This window comes from Azolla caroliniana, unplaced genomic scaffold (assembly GCF_043228905.1).
Source record: "Azolla caroliniana isolate FFs.n. ecotype wild unplaced genomic scaffold, voAzoCaro1.0.p SCAF_17, whole genome shotgun sequence".
NCBI lineage: Eukaryota > Viridiplantae > Streptophyta > Polypodiopsida > Salviniales > Salviniaceae > Azolla > Azolla caroliniana.
In genome coordinates, this window is record NW_028230452.1 from 18,175,840 (window position 1) to 18,191,502 (window position 15,663).

At 43.7% G+C, this 15,663-nt stretch overlaps 1 protein-coding gene across 1 annotated transcript; it reads right to left on the minus strand.

The window, feature by feature from the left end:
* Nucleotides 1–1,714: 1,714 nt before the first annotated feature.
* Nucleotides 1,715–6,016, minus strand: ATLIG4 (DNA ligase IV). Its single transcript, XM_087333146.1, has one exon. The coding sequence runs from the start codon at nt 5,478–5,480 to the stop codon at nt 1,980–1,982; it is 3,501 nt and encodes a 1,166-aa protein (XP_087189272.1). The 5' UTR covers nt 5,481–6,016; the 3' UTR covers nt 1,715–1,979.
* Nucleotides 6,017–15,663: the final 9,647 nt, after the last annotated feature.

Below are 15,663 nucleotides of genomic sequence, written 5' to 3' on the forward strand. Positions count from 1 at the left end.
CGGCTACATCTCTTTTAAGAGGGCTACGATCGGGCCATATGAGAACAAGCGAGAGAGATGCTTTGGGGTAGCTATGTCAAAACCTTTTGCATCAAATGTTTCCGAATATGTCAAAAGTACCACCAGTTTTGGTTCCATTTGCATGTCTACTCGGACATTTATATTGCAATTCCTCCATACTACATACAATCCTATGTCCTTTGTAATTCGTAAAGCCAAAGTTGCGTGATTGATCCATCAGGAGTGGCCTATCTAGGGTAGGGATTATCTAGTACATTCCATGGATTCTACATTAAAATTACCTATAACAATAACATGAAAAGTTGTGCTCGAGATGAGTAAGAGCTTCTATATGACAAAGGATACTATCGAGGAAATAGGGATAAAGACAACCATGGTAGAGTTAGGAGTTAAAACAATAACCGCAACAAGAATATTTCTGTTAACAAACAAAAGTGTGCTTTGGCTCGTAATGAAGTCATGTTAAGGCTTCTTCCGCATTTCGTTTGGGATCATGATTCCTTAAATGTCCATTTTTCAATCTAAGTTGCCACTTTTTGTATTATCCATCTAGATCGCTATTTAAGCCTACACATCGCAATCTCATCATTGATTATTATCAAAATACTTAGAACTCGAGGTTAATTTGGAATAAACTGTACCAAAGAGAGTAGGATATAACCAACAAGAAAGATGCCAATGGATTCTTCAACACATGATAATATTGATAAGATAAACATCATTGACCTTGAGCATACATTCTATCCCAAACATTCATCAAGGCAAATTAGATGTTCAAAGTAAAGTTCCTGGAAGTTTGAAATGCTTTCTTGAGATTTTGTTGGAGAGTGGCATAAAGCCACAAGCAACCTCATGGGATATTAGCTTCTACAAAATTTGGCACAAATCCCTTATTAACACTAAAATTTGACCTTAATTCAACGCATTGTTGTTACAAAGCATATTTTGATAGAAAGGAGAATTGTAGATCTAGATAACTAGCTTGTTGCATACGAGTTTGTCAATGAGGGAGACAATGGAGATGCTCAGTAGCAGTGGTGAATATACATGACCAGAAATTCACTAAAGCTCATTGCACGGCCTACAATAAACTCATCAAACTAGTCGAAAATAACGGCAAATGCTTGTTGACGATTTTATGAAGTCGACCCTAACGACCATTTAGATTGTTTCACCAATACATCTAGATTTGAACACAACAGCATATCGATTCACCAAATAGAGTTCAAAACACTTGGTATTGATCATTTGCTATAGAACATTGATACATCAGTAGATATACAACAAACTCAGCCCCCAACATTTCATCGTTCATTGCTTGGTATTATTGACACTATTGGTGCCTAAACTCCATGGATGGTGTTGCTTGAGTCAGTTTCTGGTTCCCTTTTATCAAAGGTTGGGAGATCCGTTTCTCATATCTGCTTTGGTAATGAGACCGGGTTTGATCATATTCAGCAAGCCCTGTAGTCTATTGTAGAGAAAGTAAATCTCAATTTCACTAGTCTTTATTTTGAGTTTACGTGTAGTAATGCATGTTTTAGCAAAGGGTTCAGGGGTCTCCCAATCTTTCCCTAAACCCTAAACCCTTGGCACTTCCATTCCATATCATCAACATTGAGATATGATGTGACAAGTTTTCAGGATGTAAAGCCATCCACACTTATCCATGTATTTTTGCATACAAGGATAAAAACAAAAACAAGAATGTTTTCTCATGCATACATGTGTACATATATTTACATATATGTGTATGCACATATTAGACACATATCGTTCATACAACAAAAACACATCACTCATGCAAAGAGAATTGCAAGGTAACCAGCAAAGCTTTGTTTGCTCTTAAAGTCCTCCAGCAAAAACAAGGAGTAATGACAGGGCATTAACTGTTTTGTTGTACTCAACACAGATCTTGAGTATTTACAAAGCAGTAAATAACACTTGGCTCAACAAGTTCAGTTAAAGAACTTCCCAACTAAATCTTTGTAGCTTACTTTCTTCTTCGTACTAGTCGTCGTTCCTTGGAATGTTGAACATTCTTGATCCTTTTGTGATTCGCCGACAGCTTTATTGATTACACCCTTGATATCATCGTTGGTCCTATCAAGAGAATCCTTTATATCATCATTAATTCTATTAGGCAAACACTTCATGTCATCATTAGTTCTATTAGCAAAAGTCTTGATATCGTCATTAATTATATTAGAAAAGTCCTTGATAGGTTCAGTATTTCCATTCGAAGAAGCCTTTATAGCATAGTTCAATCTATTTGCCTCCATTTGGTTATCTTTGTGATTGTATAGGCCTGAATATTTTTCTTTACAATTGCTTTCAGGTTCTAAACCTGTTGTGGACAGCATGATTCCAAGTATTCCATCTTCAAAGTTTACATCCTTTGATGATGTTTCCAAGTTCAATTTCTGCACGTCATCGTGTTCTTTATGAGTTATGACACCTCGAGTAGTTGCATCCTGCCTAGGTCTCTTTCTTGCACCTTTATGTGAACTTTTTTCAGTAACCTTCACACTCTTTCCTACAAGGCAGTCTCTTGTAGCACAAACATCAGAGAACGATAATTGCCGCTTTGGTATGATTTCATCGCTTTCCGACGACGAATCATCCACAATCATGCTAGAACGATGACCTCTCTTGGGGCCCATTTGTCTTGTTACCATAGGAGCCAGAGTTCTTTCAGGTGTGCAGATACCATTTGTATTCATTGACAGTGTCAACACTGAAGAGTCTCTTAGGCTATAGGCTTCTTCATTGGATCTTCTACTATTGGCTAACGCATCTTCTATCCACGAGTGCTTTACTATTTGAAGTTTCTCAGACAATAGAATATCCCTACTTTCATTCGATATACTTCTCACAATGCTAGTAAATGTAACAGATTGCTCATCTGTTGCATAAATGATCATGTGCGTTGCATTCTTTAATTGACATGTCACTTCCCCTTCATGCATTAATACTTCGAGCTCTAACCTCTTTAATGTGGTTTCTGCAACTGCTTGTGAATCAAGATTAGCTGAGTGGATGGGATTGTGAAAATAAATGTGACAACCACAAAAATTACAGATGCTTTCCTTTGCACTATATTTCATGTGAAATTGGCACATCTCTTCTTTATTCACTGTAATCGGCACTTCATCCACTAGATTCTCGAAAATCTGGTTTAGATCCTCAATGTCAATATCTTGAAAATAATTATCACCATAGTCATCCATGTCTTGCACCAACTTGATGTTTGAATCTTTTGACAAGTGAAGAATGTGTTTCGGACTGATTGACAAAAGCATTTTCTCTACTGCACAATCCATGACCCATGATTGATGTATAACATCCCGGTGCCGACTTGCAGCTTGGTACCTCATTCCCTTCCTCTCTGTGGCAATTACATGTGTAACAGAATCATTCAAATTCATGGAAAATATGCCTCCATTCTCCACCACCAGTTTATGGAGGGAATCTCTTGTGCATGGAGGCTCAAAATTGATGAAATGAAACACTAATCCCTTGAATATGGAGGTTTCTGGCTTCACATGAGAGACATCCGTCACCAACATATGTGAGGGCACTAGAGGTAGTGATGGAAATGATCTTTTAACCTTAGTTACCTTAGTTCTGGTATGCTTTCCATACTCCTTCCCATTGGTTGTGTTCCCATTCTGTGAGTGAACAAGCTCTACAAGAGACTCCACATCAAGACACTCATACCATGGTTTATCATATCGAACCCTCCTCGCACGAGGAAAACGCAGGCTATAAGGGGTCGCGAACACTTCTGACTTTATAGTTCTTATATCACTTGTGATCTCCAGTATAAAAGATTTATCAGGCTGCTCAACCCAATAATCAGGGCGTTCCTTTGCCACGTTTGTTACAGTGTAAAAGCTAGGAGCCTTGCTTCCTTTCTCATATTTCCTCAAATAAGGCCGAAGCTTGCTGACAAGAACATCCCTCTCATCATCACTTAGACCTGACCCAATTTTGCAAAAAGACATAAACCGCATTGGATATCCACCATGTTTCGGTCGTTCAGCAAGACCTAATAGGAATTGACCTATTTCGCCCCCACGGCGACCCGATCCCAGATAACATCCTATAATGAGAGCATCAAGATCACTTCCAGCATGTACATAATCTGGTTTTAGTTTTATCCATTTCCCACTTCGATCTCCTGGCTCCCATTTCGAATCCAAATCTTTTAGGACAATTCCTTCATCCCTATTCTCCACAGTTTCAAGAAAAAATTTATTGATTTGTTCTGGAGTGCTCACTAGCATAGACCAACAAGGCTGGTTATCAGGGCCAACCCCACTTTCTGGCAAGAGAAGCTCCAAAGATCCCTTCAATGGTTTCACCACTTGTTTTAGGAGAAGATGCCTTTCTGAAAGACTCTGATGAGTTACACTACTATCCCCAGAGTACAAGATATCAAAAGCAACATAGCATAGCTGTTGATCAGTTTGCAACCCATCCTTAGCTGCCTTGGCTACCTCTTGGTTTGAACCAAACTCAGCAAACCGATTAGTCAATCTATTCCAAACTAGCATCTCACCATCTAAGATACACTTCTCAATCTTAACATGATCAATAATTATGGCGGACATACCCTCGGTGTATTCCTTGTGGTCAATAAAGTTCCTCGAGTAGAAGTGAACATCATTACCATCTTTATGGATTTGTATACGGTCGCCATCAAATTTGCACTCCGCTACAATCCTCTTTCCCTTTAGTTTCTTCCATGCATCATCGACCCCAGCAACTCTTGATGCAAGCTGCGGCCTAACTGGCTTTCCCACCACAATATCTTGTCGCTTATACCTTTGATTCCTATCTTTTAGTTTCTCGCAAACCAACTTGAGATCACAGGTGACATTGAAAAGATCTTCGGCATCAGGGTGAAACTCGAGGAGAACTGTCTTCTCGCTCACTCCTAGTTTCAAATCCTTCAAGACAAACATGATAATCCATTTCATTTCTTGTGCATTTGTTTTGCTAATAAGCTCAGACAGGATGACTGTTTTCTCATCTCGGTTCTGCGCAGAAGCAAGCTGGTCGAGAAGATCATTCACATCTTTGATGGTCATATATCCTGAAGAAGCACTCTGCCTTCTGTACAGAATCTCAGCCGCAACTAAGGGGAAATTTCCAACATTACTACTTCCACCCTTTTTCCAATTGAGTAGCTTTTTGGCATCTTCGGATTCTTTCGAGAGACCTAACGCATCTGAAATACATTTGGCTAAGACAGCCTCTTTCAGGCCATATGTTCCTCTATCTCTATCTAAAGAAGGTAATATAAGACGGAGAGCACTAAAGAACTCTCGATCACAGTAGACATGATCGAAGAATGTCCGAAGGTGCTTCCTTTTCAACGCAGGCTTCTTGCTCCGGGCGACAGCTTCAAGCATGCTACAAAGAACACTGAACTGAACTGTCCTATCACACATATCTTTGAGCTAAGTTTTAAGAACCCCAATATCTGATAAAAGCTAAATTTCTTTAATCTATGCTTCAAGATCTTCTTTCTGCCTTTCAAAACATTAATCTTGTTCTTTGAAAGAAAATCATGCTATACTCTAATTCTTTGCTGACTTGATAAACCCCTGACCTTCGTCCTTTCAACATCCTAAGCTTTCCCTTAAATTTGCCAGACCGTAATACTGTGCGTGCCTTTCAAAACCTTAATTGTCTTCACGTTTTCCAAACCCTGATCTGATTTCTGCGCTGCAAAGCCCTAATTTTCTTCCAGTCTATAGGAACCCTAAACCTTTTTCATTTTTCAAAACCCTAAACCTTTTTCATCTTTCAAAACCCTAAACCATGTATACCAATGTAAAACCCACTAATCCTCTGTTTTTAGGGAAACCCTAATCTTCTGTGATTCAAAACCCTACAAGTTTAGCAGTCAACAAAGCTACCTCCTGATGCCAGATACTTGTGAGCAAGCCCCAAAATGTTTCCTCTGTTGAAGACACGACATGGGTGGAAAATCTCCAACGGACAACCAGAAGAAGAAGAAGAAGAAGAAGAAGAAGAAGCTCTGCAACGTCTATATGATTAACGTAATACAGTCGAATGCATTGGAAAACATTCGTTTTCATACGAATGCACAAGAATGCGTATGTTATCAAAACATTCTTATTGTGTTTTATTTTTTTTACACTTTTTACCTTAACTTTCTCACCTTTAAAAACGATTTTACCTTATAATAATATATACATATGTAATGAACACAAAAATATATGGTATTTTCCATGGTGTTTATTATTTTAGAGTTAATCCTAAAACCCAAACCTCCAATCAAAACTTTCTTAATGCAAACCTTCGTTACAAATGGTAATCTGTGATTTAAGATCTGCCACCATCTATAATTAAGAGTTATATATTTTCCATTCTTGTTCAACCTTAGATAATAGCTGTGAAAGAGACTCAACAGAGCAATGAAACAAAATATTAGTAGTCTCTTGTAAAACCATCATTTGACCTCGTACACACTAATCAACTCACACTTTGCTCTTCTATTTGAAGAGGTAAAGGACTTTGCATCAATGAAACATTTTTATAGTTCTTGCCAAATAAACCCATAATTCGAGGGTTTGTGTAATAATTTTCATACTTCAACAAACTCCAAAATTCTTTTAGATTGAGTCTCAACTATATCTCTGACCTCTTTGACCCCCAAACAAAACAATTGATTGAATTGAGAGCTCAATCTCTCATTTTTAAGCCAACATATTAACTGATAAAACACCGATAACTCTTTTTTGTAAAGAATTACAATGCTCTTCACTAGATGATGGTTTCCATACAAATAACTATAACGCTTCTTGCCAAATTTGTGACCTTTCCTCTACCAACTTCACATCATCAACTATGTCACTGAAGTTATTGTCTATCTCCACAAATTTCGTGCCTTACTTCATTAACACCATTATTGAGGCACTCTATTAACTCCTTGATGGGAAGCCATACAATATCCTTTGGCCTTTGCTTGATCCAAAACATTTAGGATGTTGACTCATGGACATTCACGTCACAAATCTTGTGTTCTATCATTAGTTGTGATCTCAACTTCCTTATATGTTAGCATGTGGCATTGTAGGTGTGCTTTGAGTGTGAGGAAAACCCTAATGTGGAATGTTGTTTGGTTCAACAAATGTGTGCCAAGAGTATGACAATATGTATGAATTTGTAATGAATTACTTATGTACATGTGAATGTGAAAATGTTTCAAAGCGCTTACATGTGTGTCTATGTTGATAAGAGATCACAAAAGCACGTTTGCATGCATAAGCGTATGAGTGTAAGTTTTAAGGATGTAGACAACAACATTTTATATGCCATGATATCAATAGGAAGTGATCTCGTCTCAAGATGTAGGAGGGTATATGGTAATTATTTCTTGACTTGGAGAAAGTTAGAGAGGAAGAGATAGATGTAAGCCGATTAGTAATGTTGTCTAAAAGAGACTAAAAGATCACGCTCCAAGGCCTATGTGGTACAATGGCATATGTAATATAGTGCATATATTGGCGTTCAAACTCAAGTTCTATGGGTTCCTAAGAACATGTTGACCATTACAATTAGAGAGTGATGGATGGTTGCATCTAATGTATATGCTTGGGTAGGTGAGTCAACCAAGACATAGAGAGAGATAATAGATGTGATAAATTTTGGGACTTTATAGTATATGCATTCTTGCATGATATATTTTATACTTTGTACACATTGACCACTAACCATTCCAAACTATTGGAATTTGGTTTAAACGCACCTCTTTGCACATGACTACAAAATCATCACCTAGGACATAATAATGTTTAATGATTAGTTATTCCAATAGTCTTATTGTTCCAACTACATATAAGAATGAAATTGTGTGGATATATCTTTTCTCATTACTAACATTAGAATAAGAACAATTGCGATGATAATGCTAACTTTACATCATTGCATAAAAGGAAACAATTGTACAACAGTGGTTCAACAAGACAAGAGTGTGCATATAATATATGTCATATTGAAGCCTCCAACCATTAAGGAATCATAAACAATTGCATGGAAACAATAGGAAACTATAAAGAAGCTTAATTGAGATAAATGAATCCAATTTGCAATCCAACTCGAAAACATAAACAATAACAAGAAGTTTTAGAGACATAAACTAATGTAAGCATTAGATAAGGATGGAATATATATGAATAGATAGATCTAGATAGAGAGGAGAGAGAGAAAAAAGGGTGTCGATCCACCCGACCACCCCCGAGCGAAGGGATCAAGACGAACTCGAGCCTCGATCAGAGTTCCATACCACCGCCTTGGCGTCGAGTCGTACCTGGTGCTAGCGCGCTCGCTACAAGAGTCAAACCACTCATGAACAACGTCTCGACGTAGTAAATAGATGATGAAATGAGGGTAGCTAGGCCTCTTATTTATAGTGATACCCAAGGCCCCCAACCATGTTCACACTTGGCCTAATGGGTTGTCTCAATCCCGAGGATTAAAAGTAATCCTCCCCTTCTTTACACTCTTGTTTAACCCTCACACTTATCCACGTGTATAGAATACTACGGTAAATTCTAACCACGGGATATTATATGGTCATGCCCGTAACATACTCCCCCTCTTTAAAACATTACACTCTTGCAATGGAAAGTTAGAGAAGTTAGTTCAGAGAGTATTTTCGCGTTCCCATGTGGCATCTTTTATTGATTTATCCATCCATTTTATTTTAAATTCTCGAATTTCTTTAGTACGTAATTTTTTTGTTTTAACATCGAGAATTCTTTTTGGTATGTGTGGTTTAGAAGATAAATCTTCAGAAGTAACCAGAGTTTCAGTTATAACTGTATTGTCGCAAGAACCTAGAAGTTCTTTTAGACGACTCACATGAAAGACTGGATGAATTCCAACACCATCAGGAAGAGCAAGACGATAGGCTGATGACCCAATGCGTTTGAGGATTGTAAATGGTCCACAAAACCGTGGGCCTAACTTAGCGCACTTACCCGTAGACAATGTCTTAGAATTGTGAGGTAAACATAAAAATACCTTTTGTCCAAGGTTAAATACATGAGGTTGCCTATGATGATTGGCATAAAAACATGCTCTATCTTGAGCTGTTTTTATATTATCTCGTGCAATATGCAACATATCTTGTGTAAACGTAAGTGTTTATGGAAGCGTAAAACAGAGAACAACACATAGAGAGAGAGAGCGAGAGAGACAGAGAGAGCAGAACACAATTTCAAAATTATATCAAGACTCTATATACACACTGTGCTAAGTAGCACTATTTATACAAGTCCTTTTGGGACTGACAGAAGTACCATGTACTTCAATGCTCACACGAGCATCTGACACTTACTACGAGACTATAGCTACCTAGTAGTCTATCCTATACTAGGCTTCCGATTGGACTTCCGGTTACGGATTGCACCCGGCCTCCACTGCTTGCCGGTTCGGTTGTTCACCGTCATACCGATCTGTTTCGCCCGATCCGTCTCGCTTACCGGCTCCGGCTTATTCAGCCGATCCGGCTCCGGTTGAGCTTGCCGCTCAACACTCCCCCTCAAGCTCAACCTGAGGTGGGGTCGTAGTGTCGACCTCTGTGGCAGTCGGTTCTTCCAACTGACTTCTCCTGGCGTCACTCCGCCTTGCTCGCGCTCCTCGTCCGGTTCGGTCCCGTTTGTTGCGACCCCTTTGGTTCTGCGCGCCGATCCGTCGGTTCTCCCACGATGGCATCGACTTCCGCTGTGTCCGTGTCCCCTTGACCTTTAGTCGATCCGACTCATCCGGATCCATCTGTTGATCCGAGTCAGTTGTCTCCGACTCGTTCCAGCTCTTGTCCGAATCGGTACACTCCGATTCGACTTCTGGCTTCAGGCCTCTCACCACATCGGACCACTTTCGAGTCTTGGCCTTCTCCATGCTTCCCTCGGCTTCTTCAGCCGGTGAACCAAAATCGAATTCTTCATTCAACTCCGCATTCTGGTCAGTACCGTCGTGATGACCTCCGCACAGCATGCACTTCTCTTCCTGAGTGCACAACTCTTCTTCACAGCCGCTTGCTCCGACCTGTTCGGATGTGTCGACTTCCTTCGTCGACTCGGCTTCCTTCATCTTCTTGTCTCCTCTTCTTCCGGCTCTCCTCTTACTAACGGGTTCAACAGTTTTTTGGCCTTTGCCCGTTTCGGTAAAGACTTTGCCCTTGCTTCTCCCCCTCAAGTGCGGCACGTCGAGATGCTGAATACCGAGCATATCGGTAAAGTGCTGCAACTTGTCCGATCCGAGCGGCTTGGTGAAGATGTCGGCAACTTGTCGATCCGTATGAAGATACCGTAGGTCAACTTCACCGCTCAGGACCCGCTCACGCACGAAGTGGTAGTGCACCTCGATGTGCTTTGTGCGAGCATGGAACACAGGGTTCTTGGCAAGCTGCAGGCTGCTCATGTTATCGTAGTAAATCGGGATCGGGGTCGGTACCTCGATCCGCAAGTCTCGCAGCAGTCGCCGAAGCCAGATGGCTTCACAAGTGGCAACGGTAGTGGCCCGGTACTCAGCCTCAGTGCTTGACAAAGCCACTGTAGGCTGCTTCTTGCTGCTCCATGCAACGGCCGCGCTACCTATGGAGAACGTGTATCCGGAAGTGGAGCGGCGATCAGACACATCGCCGGCCCAGTCAGCATCTGTGTAACCGACAAGCTCTTCGGGTATACCTCGCCGGTATAGCAGTCCCCGGTCCTTAGTGCCGTTGACATACCGTAATATTCGTTGCGCGCACTGAAGGTGCTCCACGGTCGTCTTCTGCATGAACTGAGTTACCATGCCGACCGGATAGCTGATGTCGGGTCGGGTGATGGTTAAGTAGATCAGGCTTCCCACAACCTGTCGGAACCGTTTCTCATTGCAGGCCGGTCCGGAGTTGGGACGGAGCTTCTGGTTCCGGTCTAGGGGTGTGGAGACAGGTCGGCAATCCGTCATGCCGAACTTATACAGCATATTCAACACGTAATGTCGTTGTGAGAGCAATATGCCGTCGGGGGTTCGGATCACTTTGATCCCAAGAAAATAATGAAGGTCCCCCAGGTCCTTCATTTCGAATGCGTCCGACAACTGGGACTTGACGCGGTTGATTTCGGGAAGACCCGGTCCGGTGATGACTAAATCATCCACATACAAGAGTATACATACCGGACCGTCAGAGCCTTGCCGGATGAACAACGAAGAGTCCGACTTAGAGACAGCAAACCCCAGCTTACGCAACCGGTGCGTGATCTTCGCGTTCCAGGCTCGGGGGGCTTGCTTCAAGCCGTAAAGCGACTTCTTCAGTCGGCATACCGCCGACTCGTTCATCTCCGATTGAAATCTGGGGGACTGAGTCATAAAGACTTCTTCTTCAAGCTCTCCTTGAAGGAAGGCGTTCTTCACATCCATTTGGTGAAGATGCCACCCCCTTGCCGCAACAACCGCCAGTACCACACGAACCGTCGTCATCTTCGCCACAGGAGCGAAGGTCTCATCGTAGTCGATTCCGTGGGTCTGCGCATATCCCTTCGCCACTAACCAGGCTTTGTATCGGTTAACAGAACCGTCGGCGTTGTACTTGACCTTGTACACCCACTTGCATCCGATCGGTTTACAGTGACGGGGAGGATCAACTAGGTCCCAAGTTTCGTTGGCATCGAGTGCCCACATTTCTTCGTCCATAGCGGCACGCCAATTTGCGTCCTTTGCCGCTTCTGCGTAGCTCTCCGGTTCACGCACTTCTGTTACCTTAGTCATGTACGCATAATGATGCGCCATGTATTCATTGTACCCGTACCGCATGACGGGATTCTTCTGGCGGGTTGATCGGCGCAGCGCACCGTCACCTGATTTGAGGCCCTTCTTGGCCAGTTCAGTCTTCGTTGCCGAAGATTCGCCTTTCTCCTTTCCGGAGTCGGATACGCACCGATCCGACTCATCGTTGCCGGTTTCGAATTCCGGCATCTTCCTCTTCCCCTTCTCTTTGCGCGTGAACCGTTTCCTTGGTTCCTTGCGCGGGGAGAGCATGGCAGAGTCTCCACCACCACTTGCCATCTCTTCATCCGACTGGTCCAACCGACTCAGTCGCTCGTTCGGTCCACTCAACTGTAACGATTCCGGACTCTCATCTTGAGTCCCGGCTTCATCATCCTCTGACAGGGTTGATTCAGGCTCACTGGCCTGATCTTCCGACATTGGGTCGGGATCGGAAGTCGGAGTCGGTACGGAGTACCAGGATGCCGATTCATCGATCTCGACATCCCGGCTAACTCGGACTTCCTTCGTCCGGGGGTTATAACACTTATACCCCTTTTGCTCTTGAGCATAGCCGACTAGGATGCATTTTTCCGATTTTGCATCCAACTTTCTCCGCTTCTAATCTGACACATGCACATACGCTATGCTGCCGAATATCCGAAGGTGTCTTAAGTTCGGCTTGCGCCCGAAATACAGCTCATGAGCTGACACCTTGTCACCAATGCGGTTTTGTATGTAGACGGCCGTCTGGACTGCCTCCGCCCAATAGAACCGGGGCATGCTCTTCTCCTCCAGCATTGCCCTTGCCGCTTCGACGAGTGTCCGGTTCTTCCTTTCGGCCACACCGTTTTGCTCCGGTGTGTATCTGCAGATGAACTCTCGCCGAATTCCCTTCTGCTACAGATAACTAGTGAATTGGCCGGAAAAATATTCCTTTCCGCCATCCGACCGAAGGCATTTGATCTTCCTCTCCGATTCCCGTTCCACCATCTTCTGGAGGCTCCGGAAACAGTCGAAGACTTCGCTCTTCCGCTCAATGAGGTAGATCCAAGTATGTCAAGTATAGTCGTCGATGAAGGAGATGAAGTATCAGCTCCCGCCAAGGCTTACACTTTGTGCCGGTCCCCACACATCCGAATGGATTAGATCGAGCTTGTTACGGCTCAGGTTCCGTTCGGTGGGGAATGGAAGCTGGTGTTGCTTCCCAAGTTGGCAGGCTTCACAAATTTCGGCTCTCCGGCCGCTGAACTTCGGCAAACCGAAAACGACTTGTTTGGTTTGCAGGCCTTGAAGCCTCCGGTAGTTGACGTGGCCTATCCGCTTGTGCCACAGGTCGATGTCCGACTCGACCTTCTGTCATTCCGTGAACAGAGCGGTGCCAAAGTCATTGGTGTTGAGGATAAACATCCTCCCGTCTCTGCACCCTTGCACAATGACTTCGCCCTCATCTTCAATGAAGCACCCGAGGTGCGTAAACCGCACCTGCATCCCCTGGTCGACAATCTGACCGACGGACACCATGTTCTTCGTGATTGTTGGAACGTGTAATACGTTCATCAGCTTCCCTTTCTGTCCGACGTGGCTTAGAGGGACTTCTCTGACGTGCACGATTGGGTGAGGAGTGTCGTCTCCGGTTTCGACTACTCCTGGTTGATCCGGTTTCTCCAGAAAGGGGAACCACTCTTTGTGGCTCGTCATGTGGTTCGACGCGCCGGAATCAACATACCACACTTCCTCCGTTTTGGAAGTGGTCTTCTTCATTGAGTTTGCCTTGTGATTCATCACCAAGGCTGGCCCCTTACCGGCCTTTCCGGATCCTCCTGATCCGTTTGCGTAGTGCAAGTTTTGGCGGCCATCCTTACCGGTCTTGCCGGATCCGGATTTGTCCGAATCGGCACACTTTCTCCAGCACTCGCTTTCCCTGTGGCCTTTTTTGCCACAGTACCAACATTCCGTAGCGGATTTGTCTTGCCGGCCTCCGGCACCGCCTTGACTCCCCCTGCTTGTGGAAGTCCCGGAACTGCTGTTGGCACGCTCATAGTGCCTCCGTTCCTGCTCATGCCGGCCGCCTCCATTGCGTGCCGACCCACCTCTTCCACCACGCCCACGGAGCCGATCCGTTCCCGTGTACAGCATTCGGCTGTCCGGGGATGCACTAGTAGATGCACCGGCGTGGTTCTCCTCTACAAGGAGCATCGATTGTAAGTCGAAGAATGAGGGGGTATTCTCCCTTGTACACACCGCAATCCGGAACACTCCAAACTTGGACGCCAGGCCTCCGAGACATACCTGCACCATCTCATCTTCCTCTACGGTAACATTGATAGAGGCGAGCGAGCCGTAGATCTCCTTTATCCGGCCCGTGTAGTCTGCCACGGACATGTTCTTCTGTCGAACATTGCTCAACTCCTGTCTGAGTTGCAGCTTCCGGGCAGTGGTGCTTGCGGCGAAAACCTTTTTCAGGTTCCCCCAAGCATCCTTCGGTGTCTTGGCGTCACGGATGTGGCTGAGCAGCTGATCGCCGACACTGCACGCGAAGCAGTACATCACCCTGCTTGCCGCCTGTTCCCATACCGGGAAGTCCTTGTGTGCTGAGTCTGGCGCCGCATCATTCGCTCCTTCGACATAACTCTAGTACCCGTGTCCAAGCAGGTACTGGTGCATCTTGTAAGACCAGGATGCGTAGTTGCTCCTGTCGAGCTTCTCCACCGGGAGGAGCGATGTAGCCATGCCTCTATCCATGTCTTCTACTGTGTCTGTTTTCGACCTGTTAGGGTTTTCTTCTCAAGAGTAAATGTCTGCAGCAGAGGTTCTCAACCCTCGCGCTCTGATACCATGTAAACGTAAGTGTTTGCGGAAGCGTAAAATAGAGAACAACACATAGAGAGAGAGACAGAGAGAGCGAGAGAGACAGAGAGAGCAGAACACAATTTCAAAATTATATCAAGACTCTATATACACACTGTGCTAAGTAGCACTATTTATACAAGTCCTTTTGGGACTGACAGAAGTACCATGTACTTCAATGCTCACACGAGCATCTGACACTTACTACGAGACTATAGCTACCTAGTAGTCTATCCTATACTAGGCTTCCGATTGGACTTCCGGTTACGGATTGCACCTGGCCGCCACTGCTTGTCGGTTCAGTTGTTCACCGTCATACCGATCTGTTTCGCCCGATCCGTCTCGCTTACTGGCTCCGGCTTATTCAGCCGATCCGGCTTCGGTTGAGCTTGCCGCTCAACATCTTGCATATCCCAAAGAAAGTTTTGTGTACTTTGCAACTCATCATGATGTATATTAACATCAATCGGGGCTCGTGGCTGAAAACCATACATCAACATAAAAGGACTATATCCCGTCGACGTATGCTTGGAGCTGTTATAAGCAAACTCCAAAATTGGGAGATAACGTTCCCATTTTGTTGGTTTTGCACCAACATATGCTCGAAGCATGTCCTCAATAATTTGATTTACTCCTTCTGTCTGTCCATCGGATTGAGGATGATCCGTGGAGCTCATGCTCAACGTAGTTTCTAACTTCTTAAAGACTTGCGTCTAGAAGTCGCTAGTAAACTTTGGATCTCGATCACTCACGATATCCATCGATAATCCATAAAAACGAAATAACTCCTCAACGAATTGGTAAGCCAATTCAGGAGTTGTTACCGTGCTTTTAGTAGCAATAAATCTAGCCATTTTAGTTAGTCTGTCAACCACAACCCAGATGGCATCATGACCTTTTTGGGTGCGAGGAAGGCTAACAATAAAATCCATGGATATACTTTCCCACTTATTATTGGGAATGTCCAAGGGATGTAAAAGTCTTGGGCTTTAAGTCGCT

What these genes read in the sequence shown, in the direction of transcription:
- ATLIG4 (XM_087333146.1), bottom strand. Translation starts at nt 5,480, where the DNA reads ATGTGTGATAGGACAGTTCAGTTCAGTGTTCTTTGTAGCATGCTTGAA.